At 44.0% G+C, this 26,088-nt stretch overlaps 1 protein-coding gene across 2 annotated transcripts in view; it reads right to left on the reverse strand.

The window, feature by feature from the left end:
• LOC143983259 (ATP-binding cassette sub-family C member 5-like) overlaps positions 1–26,088 on the reverse strand; it is a 146,302-nt gene that overhangs the window by 80,202 nt on the left and 40,012 nt on the right. For both annotated transcript variants that reach the window (XM_077482735.1, XM_077482736.1), the window contains 4 exons: positions 25,587–25,694; positions 21,457–21,780; positions 19,265–19,336; positions 1,229–1,353 (listed from right to left, as the gene is read on the reverse strand). In XM_077482735.1, coding sequence (XP_077338861.1) covers positions 1,229–1,353; positions 19,265–19,336; positions 21,457–21,780; positions 25,587–25,694 — 629 coding nt within the window. The remainder of the gene's footprint in view (positions 1–1,228; positions 1,354–19,264; positions 19,337–21,456; positions 21,781–25,586; positions 25,695–26,088) is intronic.

Genomic DNA, 26,088 nt, shown 5'->3' on the forward strand with positions numbered 1-26,088 from the left:
AGGATCCAGGCTGCTCTGTGCAAATCCACTGCAACAGAGCAGGTAAGTATAACATGTTTGTTATTTATTTTTATTTATTTTTAAAACAAGCCTTTACAATCACTTTAGGATGTATTAAAGTAAGAAACGCCCCACTATCGCCTTCCCCCCAACTCCGTCCCTAAACACTTACCTGCCTCCTCTTTCGCTCCAACAATGTGCTCATCTGCAGAACCACTTTTCTCTCTTCCAGGCCTCACAGGAGACTCTGAGAGCAGCGGGAGGCTCTGAGAGCAGTAGGAGCCATTGGCTCCCGCTGCTGTCAGTCAAATCCTCTAAATGAGGAAGCAGAGGTGTGGTTGAACTGCAATGTGTGTGTCTATGGATGAATCTTTGTCCTGCCTTTCCTTCCCCCAATTTAATAGCTATATATAACAATGTATAAAATATATATAATGATGTATTAAAGGATAAAGAGCGACATCAACCTGTGTATTTTTATTAGCCTTTATCTAGCTATCCCAGCATGCACTGCACACACTGAAGAAGGACGTTGATTGTGAAAACAAGATTTGGTGATATATGAATGATATATGAATGATGCCTGCAGTTACAGATATCTTCATATCTCATTCAGATATCTTCTTTTTCAGCCATCAATTCCCTGCACTATAAGAACAATAATACCAGCTGTTCAACCAGTTGATCATTCTTACAGGTGGCGGGAGGGGACGTCCCCCCCTCCCGCCACCCTCCCACACTTCTCCCAGCTTGCCCGTGCGATCCATGAGTCAGAGAAGGAGTCAACCGGCCGGCAAGGTTAACATAGAGATTTCCGGTCGGTCAGATGACCCCTGAAGTCTCTATGATCTTTTGGAAGGATCTTTTGAAAAAATGCTGCTGCTTCGGCTGAGAAGCCAGGATAGTTTTTTACATTTTTCTTTATTTCAGGCTTCCCAGCCTAGCATTTCTGCACAAATACTGTGCGAGATAAAAAGTTGCAACGACCGCTATTTTATTCCCTAGAGTCTCTGCTAAAAACAAAAAAAACATATATAATGTTTGGGGGTTCTGAGCACTTTTCCAGCAAAAAATGATGACTTTTACATGTAGGGGCGAAGTGTCAGAATTGGCCCGGTAGGCAAGTGGTTAAGATTCCATTATTTAACAAATGGAACAGCTGACATGTGCGTAATCAACAGTGTACCTAACCTTCATGATTTACAAGGTGAACTAGAACACAGCTTACTTTTCTTCTTCATAGTCTTCCCCAAACAATATATTCTCTCGCATGGATGCATTAAATATCCAGGCTTGCTGGGCTGCATAGGCGATGCGGCCACTCACTGATGCTGTTCCCTCTAGTAAGGTCATCTAGATAAAATACAGTGAACAGCCACATTACCAGGGGTGTTCATAACACTGGATTCTTTATCCCCACAGCCAAAGAGCTTCATGGTTAAGAACTCTAAAGGGGCTAGTTGCATGTTAGTAACTAGTTAGTAACTTAGCATATATCTGCTGTACCATTAGATTATACTGATAACACATTTTTAAAAGACACGAATATATGATGCCTGAAATTTTAAATATTTATTATAAATATATTTTAAATACAGTATATTAATAAACCATATAAGAATGTCACCACTGTGTATATTTTATTCTAGAGCTTTCTTTTGGTGGTATTTGATCACCTTTGCGGTTTTATTTTTTGCACTATAAAGAAAAAGAGAGCGACAATTTCGAAAAAAATATATATATTTTTTTTACTTTTTGCTATAATAAATATCCCAAATAAAAAAAAAAAAAAAAGGAATTTCTTCATAAGTTTAGGCCAATATGTATTCTTCTACATATTTTTGGTAACAAAAAATTGCAATAAGCGTTTATGGATTGGTTTTTCGCAAAAGTTATAGCGTCTACAAAATATTGTATAGATTTATGGCATATTTATTTTTTATATATTTTTTACTAGTACTGGTGGCAATCTGCGATTTTTAGCAGGACTGCAATATTGCGGCGGACAGATCGGACACTTTTGACACTTTTTTGGGACCAGTGACATTTATACAGCAATCAGAGCTAAAAATAGCCACTGATTACTGTATAAATGTCACTGGCAGGGAAGGGGTTAACACTAGGGGCAATCAATGGGTTAAGTGTTCCCAAGGGAAGTGTTTCTAACTGTGGGGGGAGTATAGTGACTGGAGGAGGAGACAGATCACTGTTCCTGATCACTAGGAACAGCAGATCTCTCTCTACTCTCCTGTCAGAACAGGGATCTGTTTGTTTACATACACAGATCCCCGTTGTGGCTCTTTGAGGAGTGATCGCAAATAGCCAGTGGACATCGTGGCCACCAGCCACACGCATCGGCTCTGGCGGTGTGGGCACGCTCCCTTTTACTCTTAAAGCAGCTGACATACGCGTACGGCGATTCATGCAGCCGTGCCAACCTGCCATAGTATAATGATGCCGGTGTTCTGCCGTATAGTGTCCGGCCATCAAATAGTGTCCGCCCCGTACTGCGCATGCGCAGTACGGAGCAGACGAAGCTTCGGAAGATCTCCCAAGCTGAACGGCGCCTGCGCCGTGAGTGGAGGTGGTAGCCCCACCATCCAAGCGGACATAGGGTTGTGAATATTAGAGGGCCCCTCGTGGGCGAGCTTCGCTCGCCACGCTTCGGGCTCAGGCCTCGCTGCGCTCGGCTCTTCTTTATTCCTACTCTATGTCCACTTGGATGGTGGGGCTAGAACCTGGACTCACGGCGCAGGCGCCGTTCATCCTCGGCCATTTTCGGAATCTGTGTTGCTGTGTACTGCGCATGCACAGTACGCAGCAGACACTATCGGATGGAGGACGTTATATGACAAGACACCGGCTGGTCGGCAAACAGTTAAACCTTTCCAATGGAAGAGAATTGATTCAAAATAAAAAGTTACAAATTGCTATGTGTTTAATTATTTAATGGTCCTTCAGGAAGAGAATGTTTTTCTCCTGAAACAGCATTGGTGTTATGTAGTCAGATCAGATCAGCCTTTTTTAGGCTAACTCCAGACATAGGCTGGGTTCTCATATGTGCAGCCACAGTTTGCAGCCCGGCGTCTGCTGCGTTTCTGTTCACCGGTGCGATTCAGGTGTGAATTTTTGCCTGAATTCGCACCTGAACCAGACCCAAAAACGCACAGGACCCTTTTGGAAACCGCACTGTGGCCACTCTGGACATGTGTGAACTGGCTCGAGTGAGAGCGGGTCACATTCACATGTCATGTGAATTGGATGTGGTTAAAACTGCATCCAATTCGCACATATTTGAAGCCGGTCTTCTGCTTTTTTTTATACACATTCAAATCTCCAGGGGGAACACATTTAAAGCAGTATTAAACCCAAAACCAAAAATATGTATATATATATATATATATATATATATATATATATATATATATATATATATATATATATATAAAAATCTATATATTGCAGCTTACCAACCATGTGGTGGCTGCAACTGTTTTTTAGGCTTTTTTTATTCTGTTTTCACCTGGTGTTCTGTCCAGTAAGACACCTTCTACAGCCAGAGTGCCCCCTCTCTGGACGAAGGAGCAAAGGGGACACCTTTGGACAGCAGTATGGTCAGTCTGGGGGTTGGGGATAGTTAGATGTACTAAGGGATTTAAATACTTTTCCTTTTGGGTTAAAAGTTTTACCCAAATAAAAGTTGATCATTGTAAGTACGCCTGCTAGTGTTAAATGTTTTTTTTTCATGTCTTGAAATGATATATTCTGCTGGAGAGCTTGCTCTATTGAAAAACAACAAACTTACTGGCTGGATCACAAGATGAAAATAGAAGAAAGAAAGCCTAAAAAGGAATATCAATGCAGCCATCACATCTAAGAAATGGTAAACTGCAATAGAATTAATGTTTTCTTTTGGGTTTAACACTTTAAATGGCAGAGGCCACCTTCTGTTATCTGTTATGTTAAGCTCATATGTTCCTGGAAGGAGAGATTACAGAATGACTTTGCAGTACTGAGTGTGCTTGTGATGGGTTTCCCTTTGCTGTGCTCTGTTTGGTAGATAAGAAAGTTAAAGGTTATGCGTAGTTGTGAAATGAGCTACAGCTAGTTAAAGAATTATTTTTTGTTTTATAACAAATTTTTCATAATAGAAAAAAACATGCTGGAAAAAGTAAAAATTACAGAACAAAAGAATTCTGCTCAAATCATTTGTAATAAAAACATCTTTGCCATTCTGAAGCTTCCCTCCAACCACTTTGCATATTATTTTACATATACTGTGATTCTGTACTTGCCAAATATGCTGCAGAAATCTCCCTCCACTGAGTCCAGCTGCATCCATTTTAACCGTGGGCAGCTGAAGCTGCTGCCTGTTCACTTCCTGGATTTACACAGACACGCCTCCAGCTCTGCAGCTTTAATTTGCCCTCTTATGACTCCCCCCCCTTTCTGGCAAACTCTCACGACAGTGAGAGTGAGAGAGCTGTGCATGATGTCATAAGCCTAGACTAATGACCAGACAATAAACAGGAAGTGGGTTGTAGAAGGTATTCACCGGCAGAAAAAAAAGTTTACTAAGTTAAAACATTTAACTTAGGGTGAGGCGGATGAGCCCTCCCAGCCAGCAGAACACCATGATTACTTTTGGTGGCTATAGCCGCCAGCAGTAATCGCATGTAAAAAAACAGGTTGCAACCAAGTCAATTGATGGATCGACTTGGATACAATCAGCCTGCCCAAAGATGGATTGAATCTCAGGTGGTCCTTGCTGAACCAGCCGAATTTCAATTCATGTATGGCAGGCTTAACTGCTTGCTGCTTGTCAACCAGCCGCTGTCATTGTACTGCGGCAGGTTGGCTCTCCTGGATGAATTGTCTTAGGTGTATGTTGGCCTCTGTAAGAGCTCTAGGGTGTGCGCATGTGTGCCCACGGCACGACGCTGGAGCCGATGCACGTGGCTGGCGGTAGTGATGTCTGCTGGCCACCCGGCGATCACTCTTTACAGAGACAGAACAGGGATCTGTTAATGTAAACAGACAGATCCCCATTCTGTCAGGGAAGTAGAGAGAGATCTGCTTTTCCTGGTAATCAGGAACAGCAATCCCTCTCTACTCCCAGTCAGCCCCATCCCCCCACAGGTATAAACACCCCCCTAGGACACAGTTAACCCCTTGATCGCCCCCTAGTGTTAACCCCTTCCCTACCAGTGACATTTATACAGTAATGTTGGCTTTTAGTCAATGGTCCCAAAAAAGTGTCAAAAGTGTCTGATCTGTCCACCGCCAATGTTGCAGTCCCACTAAAAATCACAAATTACCACCATTAAAAGTAAAAAAAAAATTAAAATAATAAAAATGCCATAAATATATCCCCTATATTGTAGACACTATAACTTTTGCGCAAACCAATCAATATATGCTTATTGCGAAAATATTTTACCAAAATATGTAGAAGAACCTATATTGGCCTAAACTAATGAAGAAAATCGTTTGTTTGTTTTTTCGATTTTTTCGGGGGGAAATTTAGTATAGCAAAAAGCTAAAAATAACAGGATTTTTATAACAGCTTACCTGTAAAATCCTTTTCTTGGAGTACATCATGGGACACAGAGCCTTAAGTAATTACTTAATAAGTTATAGGTCACCTTTTGGTGATGGACACTGGATACAAAATCCAAGAAGTTCACTCCCTATATAACCCCTCCTCCTTCCAGGAGCACATCAGTTTTTGTAGCATAGTAATATACTTAAGTCCCAAAAAAGAGACAAGGGACCTCTGTGTCTCATGATGTACTCCAAGAAAAGGATTTTTACAAGTAAGCTGTTATAAAAATCATGTTTTCTTAATCGTACATCATGGGACACAGAGCCTTAAGTAATTACATAATGGGACATCCCATAACAATGCTACTTGAGGGGAGGGAGACGCAACCCGGAGGGTACCCCCAGACTTGAGGACCTATGCTGCTGCCTGCAGCACACTAGGTCCAAAGGCAATATCCTCATATCTCCTTACATCCAGCTTATAACATTTTGTGAATATATGCACTGAAGACCAAGTTGCGGCCTTACAGATCTGAGCCATGGAGGCCTGATGACGCACTGCCCAAGAAGCACAAACCGCCCTGGTAGAGTGCGCCTTAACTTGAAAAGGGGGAATCTTACCCGTTAAATCATAAGTTTCAATTATCACTTGCCGAATCCACTTAGCGACAGTGGATTTCGATGCTGCCTGTCCTTTCTTAGGACCTACTGGCATAATAAATAAGACATCAGTCTTACGAATCTGAGCAGTTGACTTTAAATAGATTTTCACTGCTCTCACCACATCAAGACAATGTAGTAAATATTCTTCCCTGGAACATGGTTTTGGAAAAAAACAATGGCAGGACCATATCTTTGTTCAGGTGAAAACCTGAAACTACTCTTGGCAAAAAGTCTGGACGAGGGAGTAACACCACTCTGTCCTCTTTACAAGAAAGAGCAGCCAATTTCGAAACCCTCCTTGCTGAGGATATAGCAACCAAAAATACCAACTTCCTTGTCAAAAGGACTAAGGGAATATGTTGTATCGGTTCAAATGGCTGTTTTTGTAACACAGACAAAACTAAGTTCAAGTCCCAATGGTTCAAGGGAGGTTTGACGAGCTGATTAAGCCGCGTTACTCCTTGTATAAAACCCCGGACTAAAGAATGTGTAGCAAGTGGTCTTTGAAATAAGACCGTTAAATCTGAGACTCGGCCTTTAATAGTACTCAAGGCCAATTTAATTTCTACCCCTAATTGTAGAAAGGCAATATTTCTGCCTATGATATATCTCCGAGGGTGCCAACCCTTGGATTCACACCAGGAAACATAAGCCCTCCATCCCTATAATATATAGTTCTGCAAGCTGGCTTACTTGCATTAATCAGGGTAGAGGTAACTGACCCAAAAAGCCCACGTTTCTTTAGAATGTGGGTTTCAATAGCCAAGCCGTTAAATTTAGAGACTGTAGGGAAGGATGCAATAGCGGTCCCTGTGAGAGCAGATCTGGCCGTAGTGGGTGGGACCATGGACCCTCCACTGCCATCTTTACGATTTCTGCATACCATGACCTTCTGGGCCATGCTGGTGCCACCAGAATTACTGGCTTTCTTTCCAACATGATCCTGCAAAGAATTCGAGCAACTGAATAGGGGGGAATTAGATCAGTGAGAACTGATCCCATGGGGTCACCAACGCATCCTCATGCGAGTGGATGCCTTGTTCTGACCATAAAGTTGACTAACTTCATGTTGAACCTGGACACTAGAAGATCTATGTCCGGAGTCCCCCATCTTTGGCAAACAACCCAAAATATGTCGGAGTGAAGAGACCATTCCTCTGGGAATAACTGCTGGTGACTCAAGTAGTCCGCCTGCCAATTCTCTACTCCTGGAATGAAGACTGCCGATAGGCAAGGAACATTTCTTTCTGCCCAAGTTAGAATATGGTTCACCTCTCTCTGTGCGGAGAGACTCTTGTTGCCCCCTTGGTTATTGATATAGGTAGGGATGAGCCGAACACCCCCCGGTTCGGTTCGCACCAGAACTTTCCAACGGACCCCAAATTCGTACGAACTTTAGAACCCCATTGAAGTCTATGGGACTCGAACGTTCGAAATTAAAAGTGCTAATTTTAACGGCTAATATGCAAGATACTGTCCTAAAAAGGGTTTGGGGACCTGGCTCCTGCCCCAGGGGACATGGGTCAATGCCTAAAATGTTTTAAAAAATGGCCGTTTTGGCGGGAGCACTGATTTTAATAACGATTAAAGTGAAAAAAAAGTGAAATATTCCTTTAAATATGGTGCCTGGGGGGTGTCTGTAGTATGCCTGTGAAGTGCCACGTGTTTCCCGTGTTTAGAACAGTCCCTGCACAAAATGACATTAAATGTAAATAACATCATTTAAATTTTTTTAATGTTATATCTGGTTCCTGCAATATGGTTGAAAATCATTGAGAAAAATTGCATGGGTAGCCCTTCCTGCCCATTACCAGCCCCTTTGGGTCTTGTACGCATATTGAGGGGAACCCAGTACCCATATTAAAAAAAGGAAATGCGTGTGGCCCCCAGGCCCTATATACTCAGAACAGCAGTATACAGGCGGTGCAAACAAGACAGGGACTGTGTAGGTTTGTTGTGTTAAGTTGAATCTGTTTGTAATTTTCAACTGGTACATTTTTAAAGTGTAGCTCCAGTCAAAAAAACTATTTTTAAGCTTTTTGGAAAACATAGGGAAGGGTTATCACCCCTGTATAATTTGTTTTGTCGTCCATCTTTTTTCATCTCACTTGCTGTTGTCTCCTTCCGTTTGTAAGTAGGAGATGTTTGTAAGTTGGATGTTTGAAAGTAGGGGCCTGCCCTATATGCTCTGCAGAAATGGCGGAACAAGGTGTTGGTTTTGCCACAACATTGTAAGCCCTCAAAGTGACTCTTGGTGGGCGCTGGAGCGCCCTGCTGTGAACGATTATATCAAGAATTGTAATTACATGCCATTGTTGAACAGTGGTAGAAAAATTGACCTTTGGTGGTTGTGGTGCTGGTGCCACAACACTATAAGTCCTCACAGTTACTCTGGGTGGGCAGAGGAACGGGCCCTCCTGTGAAATATTATATCAAGAATTGTAATTACATGTCCCTGTTAAACAGGGGCAGAAAAATTGGGCCTTAGGCACTGGTGCTGGTGCCACGACACTGCAAACTCTCCCATATACTCTATTTTTATTGCAGGAATTAGCCCTGCTGCAAAGCATTGCATCAAAAATTGTAATTAAACGCCCCTGTTAAACAGGGGCAGAAAAATTGGGCTGATGGCATCACCCAGAACCAGAAATGTTCTTCCAACATATCAGCGGAGGAGAAAGAGGATAGACAATCAACATAACAGGACAGTCACTCAGCATCAGCATAGGCAGTCTTGAAGGGAAGTGATATATTTAAAAAAAATTATTCGGTTACATCAGCTTCAGGTGCTTGGTAGCTGTGGGTGATCCAAGACTGATTCATCTTGATGAAGGTCAGTCGATCAACTGATTTGGTGGACAGGCGCACCCTGTGATCGGTAACAAAGCCACCAGCAGCACTGAAGGTGCGTTCCGAAAGAACGCTGGATGCAGGACAGGCCAGTAGCTCAATTGCATACTGTGCAAGCTCTGGCCAGTGATCCATCCTCAAGACCCAGTAAGCCAGAGGATTTTCGGTGGGAAAGGTGTCCAAGTCTGACCTTGCCCCTAGGTATTCCTGCACCATGTAAATCAGACGCTGGCGATGGTTGCTGGAACCGATCATACCTTGGGGCTGCGGACTAAAAAATTGTCTGAAAGCATCAGTCAGAAGGCCACCTTCTCCACCGCTCCTTCTGACCGATGCCTCAGCAACACGTTGTCCAGGACCAGGAGTTTGTAACCTCCCAGTCTCTGGGAACGCGTTGCACAGACCTTTCTGCAAGGCCTCCCGGAGATGTCTCATCCTCTGCTCCCTCTGCGATGGCAAGATAAGGTCGGCAACCTTACCCTTGTACCGTGGATCAAGGAGAGTGGCCAGCCAGTAATGGTCCCTCTCCTTGATCCGAAGAATACGAGGATCCTTCCGCAGGCTTTGCAGGATCAGGGAGGCCATGCAGCGTAGGTTAGCTGAGGCATTCGGTCCGGAGTCCTCTGGGTCACTAAGGACAACATGATCCGCAGCTACCTCCTCCCAGCCACGTACAAGTCCACGTGTTTCTTGGGACTGTAAATCATCCCTACAAGACTGCTGCTGCTGATGCTGAGTGCCAGCCTCCACCTCCATGCTGACACAATCATCCTCCTCCTCCTTTTCCTCCTCCTCATCCTCTTCCTGTGTGATGGGTGGCACAGCAGGAACACTGTCTGGATAAAGGGGGCCTTGAGCGGCAAGGAAGTCCTCCTCTTCCTGCCTCTGTTCTGCCTCAAGTGCCCTATCCATTATTCCACGCAGCGTATGCTCCAAGAGGTGGACAAGAGGTACAGTGTCACTGATGCATGCACTGTCACTGCTCACCATCCTTGTGGCCTCCCCAAACGGTGACAGGACAGTGCATGCATCCCTGATCATGCCTCACTGGCGTGGTGAGAAAAAACCGAGCTCTCCTGACCCTGTCCTGGTGCCGTAGTCGCACAGGTACTCATTGATGGCCCTCTGCTGCGTGTGCAGCCGCTGCAGCATGGCCAACGTTGAGTTCCACCTGGTGGGCATGTCACATATAAGGCGGTTCTTGGGCAGGTTCAACTCCTTTTGGAGCTCAGCCAGCCGAGCACAGGCATTAAATGATCGGCGGAAATGCACACAGACTTTCCTGGCCTGCTTCAGGACATCCTGTAAGCCCGGGTACCTGCCCAAGAACCGCTGCACCACCAGGTTAAAGACGTGAGCTACACAGGGCACATGGGTCAGTTGTCCCTGTCGGAGGACGGAGAGGAGGTTGGTGCCATTGTCGCAAACCACCATTCCTGGCTTAAGCTGGCGTGGCGTCAACCACCTCTCGGCCTGTCCCTGCAGAGCTGACAAAACATCCACCCCAGTGTGGCTCCTGTCCCCCAAACAAACCAGCGCAAGCACGGCATGGCATCGTTTTGCCTGCGTACTTGCGTAGCCCCTGGAACGCCTACGGAGCACCACTGGTTCTGAGGACAGAGCACTGGAAGAGGCCATGGAGGAAGAAGAAGAGGAGGGGGTGGAGGAGAGAGGTGTGTCACAACCAATAGTAGCATTTTGGAGGCGTGGTGGCGGAACAACCTCCAACACTACTGCACCTTGTCCTGCATCCTTCCCAGCTGCCAGAAGAGTGACCCAATGGACCGTGAAAGACAGGTAACGTCCCTGTCCATGCCTGCTGGACCTTGAGTCAGCAGTAATATGCACCTTACCGCTGACCGCCCTGTCCAGCGAGGCAAGGACATTACCTTCCACATGCCGGTACAGAGACGGAATCGCCTTCCGTGAGAAAAAGTGGCGTTTGGGGACCTGCCACTGAGGAACCGCACATTGAACAAACTCACGGAAGGGGGCAGAGTCTACCAACTGAAAAGGCAGCAGTTGAAGTGCTAGCAATTTAGCCAAGCTAGCATTCAACCACTGGGCATGTGGATGGCTGGGAGTGAACTTCTTTCGTCGGTCTAGCAGCTGGGGCAGGGACATTTGCCTGCTATAATCGGACGTGGGTGTACCGCTAGCAGAGTTCCCGGAAGCACTTGGCTGTGACACACTTAATTCTACACCTTCATTCCTCTCAGAGCAGGTTTCAGAGAGGACTGAAGGTCTAGTGGGGTTGGAGATGCCAGCTGATGAGGAGCAAGGAGAGGTCCGCTTTGTTCTTTGGTGTGGGTCTTTGAGGTACGCTTGCCAACGAGCTGCATGGCAGGTCAACATATGTCTGGTCAAGCATGTGGTGCCCAAGCGGCTGATGTTTTGGCCACGCGAGATACGCTTGAGACATATGTTGCAAGTAGCAGCAGTGCGATCTGATGCACTTGTCTCAAAAAAGGCCCACACCAAAGAACTTTTAGAATAACGCTCAGAGGCAGCGCCCTGCACAGGCGGAGCTCTGCGGTGTGATTCAGTCGGTGTGCTGCCCCTAAGCTGGCCCCCGGAGGGCATCCTGCCTCGTTGGACATGTGCCTCCTCCTCCTCCTCCTCTCTCCTACCAGGCACCCACGTGGAGTCAGTGCCCTCATCATCCCCTCCCTCTTCATCGCTGTAGCAAACCTGGCAATATGCTGCAGCTTGTGGAACATGACTGCCAGATTGGTGTCCTTCTTGAGCATCCCCTCTCTCTGCGCTCACGCTACTGCCTTCCTCTAGCTGAGTGTCATCATCAGAGCCTACAAAACACTGGGCATCCTCCTGGAGCATGTACCCAACACTGTGCTCAAAGAGTTCAGGAGACTCCTCAGGAGGACGTGGTGGGTCTAGGGAAGGAGTCACTGATGATGACATTGAGACGAGCGAAGACGATGCATAGGCAGCTACTTTGCTAGTACCCTGAGACTGGGTGAGAGAGGATGAGGAGGATGAAGAGGGCTTGGTCATCCACTCTACCAAGTCGTTGGCATGTTGCGGTTCAACATGTCCAGCGGCCGAAAAGAAGGACAAGTGTGTCCCATGGCCACGTGCTGATGACAATGCACCGCGTCCACGACCAGCACTGTTGTATCTAGACACAGAGCCTGCTTGCCCTCTTTTATCGGCTCGCGCCTGTCTGCCTCTCCTTGCTGGCCTTCCAGTCATGGTAATGGCCTGAAGGGAGTTGGGTAAAACAGCAGTTGGGTAGTGTATATTGTGCTGGAGGCACACAACACCCACTAACTCCTGCAGATGCCTTTATTATAGAACACCAGAGATAAAGGGGTATACTGTAATGGAGTCACACAACACCCACTAAGCCCTGCAGATGGCTCTATTAGAGAACAGCAATAAAGGGTAGATACAGGTGTATATTGTGCTGGAGGCACACAACACCCACTAACTCCTGCAGATGCCTTTATTATAGAACACCAGAGATAAAGGAGTATACTGTAATGGAGTCACACAACACCCACTAAGCCATGCAGATGCCTCTATTAGAGAACAGCAATAAAGGGTAGATACAGGTGTATATTGTGCTGGAGGCACAAATCACCCACTAACTCCTGCAGATGCCTTTATTATAGAACACCAGAGATAAAGGGGTATATACAGATGTATACTGTGCTGTGCTGGAGGCACACACAACTTCCAATAACTCCTGCAGATGGCAGATGGCTCAAATAGAGAAGAGCTATGTAGGTGGATATAGCGGTGTGTACTGGGTACAGAGCACGCAGACAGCACGCACAAGCTCCTAACACTACTGACTGCAAGCTCTATTATAAAAGATAGATCACTAGCTATATAGGTGAGGTGCATATAGCGGTGTATACTGCGGTCAGGGCACGCAGACAACAACCACTACAGAAGAGCAAGATCGAAAATCGTCCGATAACGATCGGTGTATACTGTGTTGAAGGTACACAGAACACCCACTAACTGCTTCAGACGCCAACACACTACACAAGGCCGCCGCGCTGTTCGAGTCGAACGTATGTTTGACTCGAACACGAAGCTCATCCCTAGATATAGGCCACAGCTGTGGCATTGTCGGATTGGATCCTGACAGGACAATCCCGTAACCTGAACGTCCAGGCCTTTAGAGGCAGATGCACTAACCCGAATCTCTAGGATATTGATGGGCAAGGTTCTTTCGGTTCTTGACCACTGTCCCTGGACAGCTGTCTTTTCTAGTACTGCTCCCCAGCCTGAAAGGCTGGCATCCATCATTACCACTTTCCAGATGACTGGTCTGAAGGATTTTCCTTTCAACAGATTCTGGTTTAGTAACCACGAAGTGAGGCTTTGGGATACTCTTGGGGACAGCCGCATTGGCAAGTCTAAAGCTTGAATTGTTTTGTGCCAAGCAGACAGGATACTGTTTTGCAACAGTCTTGAATGAAACTGGGCATAGAGAACTGCTTTGAATGAAGCCACCATGGTTCCTAGCAACCTCATGCAAAGGCGAATGGAGGGATCACCTGACCATCCACACCAGCTCTCTTATGGAGTTGATCTTTGCCTGAGGCAAGAACACCTTTTCCTGGGATGTGTCTATGATCAGACCCAAGTACTCCAGCCTTTTTAGCAGTATTAAGGAGGATTTCCCAAACTTTCCAGATAATTTGTTGTAGTGCGTACGCTTTGCTCTAAACGAGTGGCCTATTAGCAATAGATCGTCTAGGTATGCTATGACTGTTATGCCCTTTGCCATTAACCTGGCTAGAGGTGGGGCCAACACTTTTGTGAACACCCAGAAACAGAAATTGTTTGGATATATTTGTCCAAGTCTTCTCCAAATAGTCGCTCCCCATGAAAAGTTAGGAGGTTTTTACATGGTGCTTCAGCTGACCAATTTTTTAACCACAGGATTCTACGCATATGCACAAGCGTAAGGCGGGACGCCTGGTGAATATAATCTTTAAAGGCACCCTCTAAGCCCTCTAAGGGCTTGTTTAAATTGGTCCTTTGGTGATTGACAGATGCCTATTGCAACAATTACAGGCTGAGTAATGGCACCTGCCAAGGAAAGAATAGACTTTAACAGAGATGCCAACTTTTTATCTGTTGGATTGTTAAGCATTTGTGCATTGTCTACAGGGCGTTAGGCCTTTATTCACACTGGAAATTGCAGTGTCAACTGCTGGTACTTTACATTTTTTTGGAGAATTTCTCCTCCAGGGGATAGAGAATTAAAAATCTCTTAGGAGGGAGAAAATGTTTATCAAGGTCATCCCATTCAGCAAAAATAAGCTGTTCTAGTAATGCATGTGCAGGAAACACAAGGCAAAGGCTGAGAAGGTTTTAAGGAACCCAAGGAAGAAACCAAACTTTCAGCAGACTGGTACAAGAATAGTGGTGCCAATCTTTCTCTTTGGGTTCAGATATTTCCCTCCAGTGAGTGCAGCAGTACCCCATTCCACCAATAATAATTTTTTCCCATTTTGGCGCAGGAATATCCTTTTTTCTATTTTCAGCAGACTGCATTAGGGGCAGCATGAAAATGGAACGAACCATCTCTGTAAGAGTTTGTATCAGCAATTTCTCAGATTTTGAGGCTGAAAAAGGTTCATCTACCATTGTTTCTGCATAGAGGAATCATCGGTTTGTTTTTCCTCCTGATCGACTGAGGGTAACACCTCATCCTGAGCCCACTGTTCCCTTTGCAAAGGTTCTGAAGTGGGGAAGGGGGATCGAGCACGCTTCCTATCCATTTGAATGGAGGAAGCGATTAAAGCCGCTAACCCCGAGGAGGAAAGGACATCTCCAGTCATGTATACAGGAGCTGAGATGTGAGAAGCAGCTGCACCATAAATTTGTTCCAATGGCTCACCCTGGCTTGCCATAACTGGTTATTCAGGTGAGAATGACAGTGTGGAAATGCGATTCGAGATCCTAACGCCTAGGGGTGAAACCTTTACTTTTTTGTTTTTTGCGGTGTCTTTTTTGGTAGGCATAGTCCTAAGTACAAAAACAGAGGCATTATACAAATTGCACTTAATCACTGAAAATAATAATGACATTTAAAGCCGCTATAAAGTTCAGCCTGGTGCTGGAAAAAGGTGTCTTTCCTGTATCAGAATGCCAGTTTGCAACCACTTGCCCCACAGCTCCTGTGTCCCTGTATTGCAGGCTGCTTGTTTCCTCCTCGTCAGCCGAGGAGAGACTGTCACAGCTGTAGTTTTATTTGTTTTAGCCTGCCGTGCGTCCTCGTGGACGTTTACGGGAACATGCTTAGGTCCCACCCCCTCAGAGAAAACGTCAACCCTTTTTTACATATAAAAATGTTCCTGCGCTTGTGCGCAGCATTTTCAGGTCCACAGACCCAACACGAGGGGGAGGGGAGGTAGAGACCCATCCAGCAGCAGACACCAACAACAGTAAAATAAGTCAAAAGTAATAAAATTAGCACCCCGCGGTACGGGGGGGGGGGGAGGTGATACAGCGCTGATGTCCCCCTAATTCTCTGGTCCCTCAAAGGGGGAGAAAGAAAACATTTGCAGATTTCTTTTACCTTGATAAACCACACACAGACTGAGCTTTACAGTGAAGACAACAGAGTAAAATATATGCATTTACTCCCTTTAGTGGAGAAATAAGGCATGACAACCCTTTTTCCCTAATGGAAGAATACATAGGTGTTTTTAATACCTATGTTTTTTTCCCTTACCTTATCCCGCCGATTTGCTGAATTAACAGACAATCCAACCTTCACCCATCACGGCGGGCTGCATTTAGCAAATCTTCAAAGACCGGGTCCCTAAATATCGGGGTTCCAACTCCCTTGGACCTGTAAAGCACCCCACCAGGAAGCTAGGTAATGTAGCAAGACCAGAGCCCGGTTACTGGGGTCCAGCCCTACAAAGAGAGGCGTTGCAGGCAAAACCTAGTGCTTCGGATACGAGGCCCCAGGTACCATCTTTTTAGGCCTTAGTGGCACTTTGGATGGATCTGGTCTTTATGGAGGCTATTTAAATCCAGCATGGATCCCTCCTGGAGCTCCTCAGAGCACATCTTCACTCGTGACCAACACCTTAGACACTGGCGAAAAAACGAATGTACTCCTGGAAGGAGGAGGGGTTATATAGGGAGTGAATTTTCTAGATTGGGTATAACCAGTGTCTATCACCTTAAGGTGGCCTATAACCCATTAAGTAATTACTTAAGGCTCTGTGTCCCATGATGTAAGATAAAGACATTGTGTTTTTTTCAAAATTGACGCTCTTTTTTTGTTTATAGCGTAAAAAATAAAAACCGCAGAGGTGATCAAATATCACCAAATGAAAGCTCTATTTGTTTGGGTACAGCGTTGCATGTTTGCGCAGTTGTCAGTTAAAATGATACAGTGTCATATTGCAAAAAATGGCTTGGTCAGGAAGGGGGCAAATCCTTCTGGGGCTGAAGTGATTAAGTACAAATAAGTACAATCTTCTAAGGGAAAGGTTTGGTTAAAGAAGAATTAGCACTTCCTATATTATTTGATGCTCCAGTCCCTAGAGTACAAAGTACATATAATACCTTGTAATGCAGAGAACCAGTATGTGACAGTACCCCAAGCACTACTTAACAAATGATTCTATTATTCTGCCACCACTGCATCCAACTGGTAAACAGACATTGCACATATGAGCAGCACAGGAACAGCACCACTGTGAGCACGCCTTTGTTGTTCAGTGTGAAACTGACACACCCCTTCCCCTGCATTCAGCGTGATGCCACTTGTATTGGAAAGCTGCACAGAAGACAGCACAGGCGTTGTAAATCATACATTTTTCTCCTTAAAATGTTGTGGTTGGAAATCAGCTTCAACAGCTCCTAGAAAGATGGGTCAAAGTACAGTAGGTACTTTTTACTCTAGGGGAATGGGGTTTCAAATAATATATGAAGTGTTAGTCCTTCGTTAATAAAGCAGATTGGATTCAGTGTTGAACTTTGGAACACTCCATTCTTGAAACCTCCAACTTGCCACCAGTCCTGGCACTGGAATCATGTCACTATGACTACAAATACGTTATCAAGATGGTCACAGTGATAACAGGTCAAGTATTCCCAAAGGTTTGTCTCTTATTATTCCCTATACATCGCCAAATAAATGGCAGAAAAAAATGTGTCCAGTATTTTGAGTGGCGACCATCATAGCCCCTGGACCTGCTGATTGGCTCCTGCTGTGTCCAATCACAGTGGGAGCGGCACCCTGGAGGCGTGTGTACGCCCCCTATACTGTGTGCAGGAAATCAAGTACAGGTACGTGATTTCGCACACCCGGGCCACCTTGCTGCAGTAAATTACATGGGGCGGTCCGGAAGCGGTTAAGGGGGTGTGGCAGGGAGATGTCTTATGCCTACATGCTTTTGTTAATACTGTAGGTGTCCCGCATTCCCATCTCAAAAAATTGGGAAGCATTGTTAAAGTAAAACTTCTAAATTAGGATTTCTCAACCAGGATTCCATGGAACCCTAGGGTTCCTCCCGAGGTTTATAGGGGTTTATCGAGCAATAAGAGATTTGTGCTTCTCAGATGAGTAACCACAGACCAGGCCTAGGGCAGCACTTTGCAGGGGGGCAGCAGGGAAAGAGTTCCCGCCGTCTTGTGCTGTTAGTATAGCATCAGACTTATGGGGCGGACTGGGCTGAGAGACAAATTAGTCTAGCGTCCCCATAAAGCGGCCGCACTGCTTCCGGTATCCGCAACTGTGGGGGGGTGGGGTGATTTTGTGCTTAAAGTATGGGTAACACTTTTTTTTCATTTTGGAAAGAGTAACAATAACAACACAGGAAGTGAGAGGAAATCTATGCAAATTAAGGGAATCCACCCCCCCAGGCCCTTAGAACTAATGTCACCACTCGAAAATTTCAGGGCGGGTCTTAAACAGCAAGGGGTGTGGCCTTGACAGGAAGGAGTGGGTCATATTTAAATTGGGGGGTGCACAAGTTTAGTCAGGCCTAGGCAGCACAAAACCTAAATACACTACTGCCAGAGACACCAATGATTATTTTAGCTATCTGTAAAGGGGGATTCTACCCAATGACCACAATTGTAAGGAGCATTCTTCCCACTGACCAACACACTAAGGTACTGTGAGCTGTAAATATAATAATTATTAGCAGGGGTTCCCTGAAGCCAAGTTATTTCAAGGGCTCCTCCATGTTAAAAAGTTTGAGAAAGGCTGGTCTAAAGCCATGTTATTAGCTTTTTATAACATGAGCAATGGTTAAAGCTAATATCAGTTATCATTATGTAGCTTTGTTTCATCAAGATTCAACCTACACTTCTTTTTACAGTATATCAATGGATTGTTTATGATATATGGACATTTTAACATTGCTGGAAATGTTGAAAGAGATGAAACTATATTTAAAATAAACAACGTATAATAAAGACACTGTCAGTTTTTCCAGTCATTAATTTAAAATAAGCTGCCTAAGGCCGCGTACACACGGGCGGACTGTCCGTCCAACTAAGTCCGTCAGACAATCCGACAGACAGTCCGTCCTACTTTTGAATGAACGGACTTGACCACACACGATGAACAAACAGTCCGCTGAAAGCTTGCGCGATGACGTGTACAGCACGTACGACGGGACTAGAAATACGACGTCCAATACACTGCAATGCAACCTTCGGCCGTGTAAATCCTTTCTGAGCATGCGCCATACTTAGTCCGTCCAACTAGCCTACTCACGAGCGGACTGTCCGCTGAAACCAAAGTTGGACGGACAATATTACGGAAATTCCGAAAGACTTAGTCCGCCAGACTGTCCGCTGAAAAAGTCCGCTGAAGCCCACACACGAGCGGACTGTCCGCTGAAACACGTTTCAGCGGACCAAGTCCGTCAGACAGTCCGCCCGTGTGTACGCGGCCTAACACACCAAAACACACAAACGTGGCCTTAACACAATGTAGCTTAGTGTATGTATATTAACTCATCAAAACACATCTAAATTAGCCCTAAAGTCAAATTTTAGATGTACAATTTATAATGTAAAACACATCTGCATGTTATGCGCACCTAACAACCAACACACGAAATATACCTCTGTATTAGATTAAATATGCAGGGAAAAAATGTATACAACATGCACATTTAATTTGCAATAAAATGGAAGAGCTAGTGTAGTACACAGTCAATGATACACATTAGTTAGCCCAACATACCTGACCTAGTATGGATAATATTAAGGAACTTTTACCACAGCCCACACTTCCACAAACTCCAACAAGTTTACCCTGTGGATGGAAAATTTTGTTTGATTAGAATCTATATTTTGTTGTACCTCATGGTATTATGGCAAAGTTACTTAAATCATGTATCACAACTGAAAGAAAGGCAAATCATGTTTCTGCCCTTAGTAACCCCTCATTTTGTTTTCTATCAAATTGGTTGCTAAAGTCAGCACAGACAATCTTTCCACCTACCACTGAAATAAGCTAAATTTGCAGGCAGGGCTTGGAGAACAACAATGGGTTATTCCAATATGCTAAACTGACCACTGGACTGGGGAGCAGATGCCTGCAGAAATCATGAGTTTATTTCAAACATTTCCCAGAAGCCCCAAAACAGCTTGCATGGTAGCACTTAGGCTTTTCCCTTAAGCAACCTAGAAGCACCAGAGCCAGTTATGCACACTCCAGAAAACGACTTTACAAGCTATGGTCACAAGTGGAACTCCACCCAAAATGGAAGGTTCAGCTATAGGGCCTCCATCTCCCCTTCTCGTCAACAAAGGGCACCTTTTTTGGGGGGGGGTATTGGTACCTGCTTCCACCCAGATCGCCTAAGCCAGTGATGGCACCCCAGATGTTTTGGAACTACATTTCCCATGATGCTCAACTACACTGCATAGTGCATGAGCATCATGGGAAATGTAGTTTCAAAACATCAGGAGTGTCAAGGTTTGCCATCACTGGCCTAGGCAATCTGACCAGACATTCTTCTCTCCCCCTCCCTCCCTGTAGTCTTCTGGGACACGTCACAGGTCCCAGAAGACTACAGGACCATTCACAACGTGCAGTAAGACTCACGCATGAGCAGTGGGCAGGCTGTGAAACCACAAGCTGTGAAGCCACAAGCTATAAAGCAGCAAATGGCCAAGAAGCGATCTTTCTACAGATACAGTATACAGCAGGGGTGCCAAACCAGTGGCCCACGGAGCCCTCTGATGTGGCCTGTGACCTCCTGCTTTGGGATGGCGGGTTGGCAAGTCCAGATTGTGGGTTGCTGACCCACCATCACAGAGCAAGAGTGTTGTGAATGAAACTGGCGGTAGAGGAAGCAAGTGGTTGCGGAGCAGAGCCGGATCAGCTGACCTGAATGGAAGACTGTTGTTAAAGGTAAGTTTATTACTAAAATCAGTGTGTTTATGGGCATATCTGGGCTGCTTTCAAACTGATCCGCAGGTGCATCGCAGAACACCTGCAGGTTACCTGCACTGAGCCATAGACTTCGGCTACTACCTGTGGGTTTGGTGCACTTCAGAAAGTGCACCACCCGTGCAGGATATAATAGAAGTCCATGGCAAAGTACAGCTAAGCCACAGGTGCACTGTGCTGCACCCTCAGTGTGGGTAAACCACAGCGCATCAGTGTGAAAGCAGCCTTAAGCTGCTTTTGACATGATCGGTTCCGACACGATCAGAACCTCCGTTCATCTCTATTAAACCACAGATGTAATGGACTTGTGGCCATTTACACCCACCTACCTTCAATCCAAGGGGGGAGGGGGAATCCATCCCCTTCCATCTGGACAGATCTTATCTGAGGGCCCATAGAGTTTAACGGGCTGTGTCTATGTCAGCTCTGCATATGCGTGGTGGACTTGGACCTGTCATCCAGCCGCTAATTGTGGCCCGTGACTAGTTACCAAGTTGCATAAGTGGCCCTCGCTCTTCAAAAGGTTTAGCACCCCTGATATACAGTATATACAAAGCTATTGTCAGTTTTTTTCAGCCATCTGTGTCCTATTGAGGAGATTTTCCTTCACTTCCTATTCCTTAGACATAGCAGAAAGTAAGAAAGTAAGAGGAAATATCTCCAAAATAAGAGAAATTCCCTCATGCAGTTGTTGCCAAAGTAAGTGTCTCTATTGAAAAATTTCCTATTCCTGATCTGTTCTTGTTCTGTTAACAATTAAAAAATGTTCCGTCCTGTAGACAATGGCCACAGTACAAGTAATTGCCCCCTCGTCTGCGTCTTCCCTGTTCCCCAATCTGAGCTCTGCTGTACAGGGAATAGTAGGAGTAACAGGTTATCTGCTCTTTAACTGAGGGATTGTTTAGAAGGAGAGCTGAACAGCAACATGGGCAAGTACAAAAGATAACTAAAAATAAACTAAGCTCTGGAAAACTTACTCTCTGTAGGGTGAAATTGATATTAAGAAGAACAGGTGAACCAGCCATTACTGATAAATTGAAATCATCAACGGTTGGCTTTGATTTATGATTGCCATTTGCCAAGCATGGATCTTTTTGAACATGCAATGTTTCATACTGCTGAATTAATTTCTTCTCCCTGGCATTATCCTTCAATGCATACTTTTGCCGGTCCTCACACTTCTCCAATGAAATAAGAATTCCTGAATTCCATGCCAGGTAAGCACCTTGGTACTCAATAATGAATTCTGAATTCAGTTTTTCACTGCTGTTCGTTGCTCTTTCCTCCATCAGAAGCAGCTTCTACAATCAGGCAGAAAAATGCAAATCAAGAATACAAAAGAAAACCATGATGACCAGTGTACAGATTAGAACCTTCAAGGAAAACTCCACTATTGCTAATATATATATATATATATATATATATATATATATATATATATATATATATATATATATATATATATTTATCACCTATGTGTATAAACGAAATACAAGATATTTAGTAAATTATGTTATAAAATATTTTTCAGAAAATACATTACATTATATTGAAATTCCAAGCAGTTAAATACACAGTTCAGATGCATATATGGTTATTATTTTGCCTAGATTCAGATTTGTAATTTTGGCTGGTTGCTCTGATTATACACACATCTGCTACTCAAGACAATCACTCTGCTAATTCCTTGTCTAGTATGTCTTCTAGATCAGCTCCCTGCTCACTGAATAGATGCAATGCAGTAATAATTTTAACAATAATTTATTGTGAGCAGGCAGGAGACAGAGAGGTGACAAAAAATTCAGCTTTGCGGAACCAGAAAATATGTGCATCACTTACCTGGTCATCCAGTGTGGTAGAGTTGTGTAAATCACAAGACGGACTGGCCAGAATTTCAAATCCTTTGACAGATAAATTAGCAAATGTATATATACAGCTATATTAAATATGTAACTGCTTTCCTGGAGCACCAATTCTATCCATTCTATGGTGTTTATTTGTAAAGGTTAGCAACACGGTTGTCCTTTTAAACATTGAATCTCATTTAACCACTTCAGCCCCAGGAAGAGTTACCCCTTTAGTGACCAGTTCATTTTTGTGATACGGCACTGCATTATTTTAATTGACAATTGCCTGAGCGTGCCCCCGATGTACCCAAATAAAATTGATGTCCTTTTTTTCAAACAAATAGGGCTTTACTTCCATTATCCAATCGTGTCAGCAAAAATGCTGTTTTTTTTTCTCCCTTACATGTGATTGGGTATTCTTTGCAAAGTGAAGCCTCATCCCATTTACTAAGCTCTGGAACAACTGCAATTGCAATGTGCTCAGTCTACCGGCCTTTAGTAAATCCACCCCAGAGTGCTTTAAAGTAACTATGTCCCTTAAAAAAAAAAAAAACCTGCAAAAGAAACTAGGACAGAGTATTGAGGCAAGAGCCAACAGATTGAATCAGAGTGTATGGTGGGGTGGGTAGGCATCTGACACACTCAAAGGTGTGGTGGGTATTGAAGAATCTGTTGGTGTCTCATTGTTTAACTAAGGAAATCCGCCATCTGATGTGGCTGGGAGCCAAGGACAGAACAACTATGCTGGCCCCACCCTGTCATTTTGATAAAATGTAGGGGATAGGCTGATGACAACATATGATTTCAAGTCTCCTCATGCCTCTATGGCCCCACTATTGGGCAATCCTGCCTTCACCCCGGGTCTCCATCCTCAAGGTTTTACCTGGTGGACTAATAAGGGTTTATTGTGTATTGTACATTTCCGTGACCACAGAGGTATCCTGTCGACACCATTCCTGCAAGAAAAATGCCAGCTCCCCAATTCAGAAATCCTTCATTATACCCAGATAGCGCACTTTCTAGCTATTCTACATCAAACTTCTGACTTAACCTCTTCCATAGTGATGGAATATCTATGCAGGAACTTTGACAAACACATTGGTCACAGTTCAAAGATTTACATTATGTTGATTGTTGAACACTGTCTCCTCTAAGCAGTTCTATATGAACTAGGGCTGCGGAAAATAAAGATTAATTCCTTGATTAATAGATACATTTTTTTAATCAATCAAAATTATTTTGATCGGTACTCACCTCTCCGCCGATTTCCGGGTCTTCAGGGAATTCTGTCGGAGATCCGGTGACGTCACAGACATCGTCACTGGACTCCTCCCCCCTTCCCCAAGTGCCTCTGTCTGCTAACGTAGGGAAGGGGGTGGAGTACGGTGATGTTGAAGTTCTGATTGAACCTAACACGTATGGGGGAGGAGCTACCCATGATGTCACCCGCTGCTGTCCTACGGAACTAACACGATTGTCAGCTTTACATGATGTGTTTTTAACATCTTTATCTGAGTAGTTTGTGTTTGAACACAAAAATTAAATCTTATATTTAAGTGGTGAGCACTTAGATCTTTTCTTTCTACCCATGACCTGGCATCCTTGCTGAGATCTAAGGAGACGTGAGAGAAGTTTATGGTCCGTGTTCACCCATTTGATACCAGCTTGCGTTACCACCTGCTTGCACAGTGATCCATGCCATAAGGTGAGAGTGATTAGTTAGACTGGAGGTGGAGGGATTGTCACGCTACTGTGGAAAAAAAAAACTACTTACGTCAGTGCTACAGTTTGAATTTAAAACGTATTTGTGTGAACTGTGAAATTAAGTCATGGATTGTGGAAACTAACTAGTGTCGGGTGATTGTATATAGTGTATACCACATTTACCACTGACTAATGCAGAGTTGCAATACAAGATCAGATAAAAGTAGTTGGATCTGTATGTGCATTATAATTAATCGAAATTAGTAGATTAATCAATTTAAAAAAAATAGATTAATCAAACGCGAAAATTTTCATCAGTAACAGCCCTAATATGAACAAATAGAAAAGTGATATAAATGAAACTTGAGAAGTGGAGGATTGGTGTAAAGTGTTACATGGTGCCAGTGAGAGTGGCGTCTTGTGTCACTGGGGCCTCCCCACTGTGCTTCAGAGGCTGTGGAATGAAGGGCACTATGTTTCACACTTGGTGCACTTGCCCAAAAGTAAGGAGATTTTGGATCAGCACTTATTATTTTATATATCCGCTTACCTAGGTGAATCTCATTAAGTCACCTATACAGGCACTTGTGGGGAACCCAGTGGATACAAACTTTGGCTTATAACATTAATTTATCTGGCAGCTAGAATTGCCATCGCCAGATCATGGAAATCTCCTACGATCCAGTTCAGTCTAGTTATGTCTAAACTGTCCTGGATCATGGTGAATGAACGCCTTTGGCGCTCCTAAATTATAAAATTGCCTTTTTTGATAAAATCTGAGACCCATGGATTAAATATCCCTCGTATGATGCATAGGACATTTACATTACAGTTGTCTTTACAAGCTAGAGTGCACACCTGTCTTTCTATTGTTCTCTTACTTCCCTCTTTTTTTCTACTCTTCTTGGCCAAGTAAAGTATTATACAGTACATTATGTGCCCATTTCGGTACATAGGGGATGTGCTGCGGGATGAGGATAACAGGGACGCTGTTCATTCCCACTGGTCCCCCATTCGTAGGGCCCTAGCAGAGGGGTTGATTATCTGTCAGTACCCCACAGCATCATCCCCATCTTAACCCAATGACAAACTGTTGGGGGAGAGATTAAATGTGATTGGGCAGGGGAAGGTATATTTTTGTTGTGTCCAAGTTTGGACCTTCATGAGATCTGTGCATAGAGTGATTCATGTTGACTTATATGATGTTTCTTTATGTTAGGATTTTTTATATTCTGATGCACAACTACTGTACCTTATTTGTAGTCAATGTACCTGTTGAAAATTCTCAATAAAAAACATTGAAAAGAAAGATTCTGCTGGGGGTCTTGCTAGGCAAAAGAGCAGTTAGGGCTTACGTCTACTTTACGGTTTCTGAGTGAGTTAGGGATGTAATTAGTTCTTTAGCATTGCTGTTTAAACTGATGTGATGAAATGTCCATTTTTTTTTTCTTTACTTTTTTGGCTTGCATATTTTGGGGTGTCTAGAAACTAGAAATTTACATTTCGCTTTGCTCTAAGGCTCCAAAATACAGTAAATAAAACATTATTTCCCCCACCTGAAATCTGGAGATGGAAACTGAAGCTTCAGAAGCAGCTCTTACAGCCAATGGAATCATTTTGAGTGCAGAGGTCATTGAGTTGAATACAGTTACGACAGTGAATGCCTGTACACAACATTAAAAGAGGACAATTGCATTGTAATTGCCGGATCACTGTTTACATTATGCAAACATCCTAAGTGTGGGTTTAATCATTTGTTTTGCCTCTCAGCCACCCACAATTATATCAGGGAGTGCCTGCAAACTCCATTCATATATTGTAAAAATATGACAATATTGCTTATTCTAGAAGTTCACATAAATAGTGTACAGAGAAGGTGGCTGTGTTCTCAACGCACTTCGCTGCCTGATTCCTCAGGAGAAAAAGGCAATTACATGTACAGGTGCATCTATCTCAAAAAATTAGAATAACATTAAAAAGTTTATTTATTTCAGTAATTCAATTCAAAAAGTGAAACTCATATATTATATAGATTCATTGCACACAGAGTGATATATT

The sequence above is a fragment of the Lithobates pipiens genome, unplaced genomic scaffold (assembly GCF_037356315.1).
Source record: "Lithobates pipiens isolate NorthernLeopardFrog02 unplaced genomic scaffold, aLitPip1_a1.2 Scaffold_16, whole genome shotgun sequence".
Classification (NCBI taxonomy): domain Eukaryota; kingdom Metazoa; phylum Chordata; class Amphibia; order Anura; family Ranidae; genus Lithobates; species Lithobates pipiens.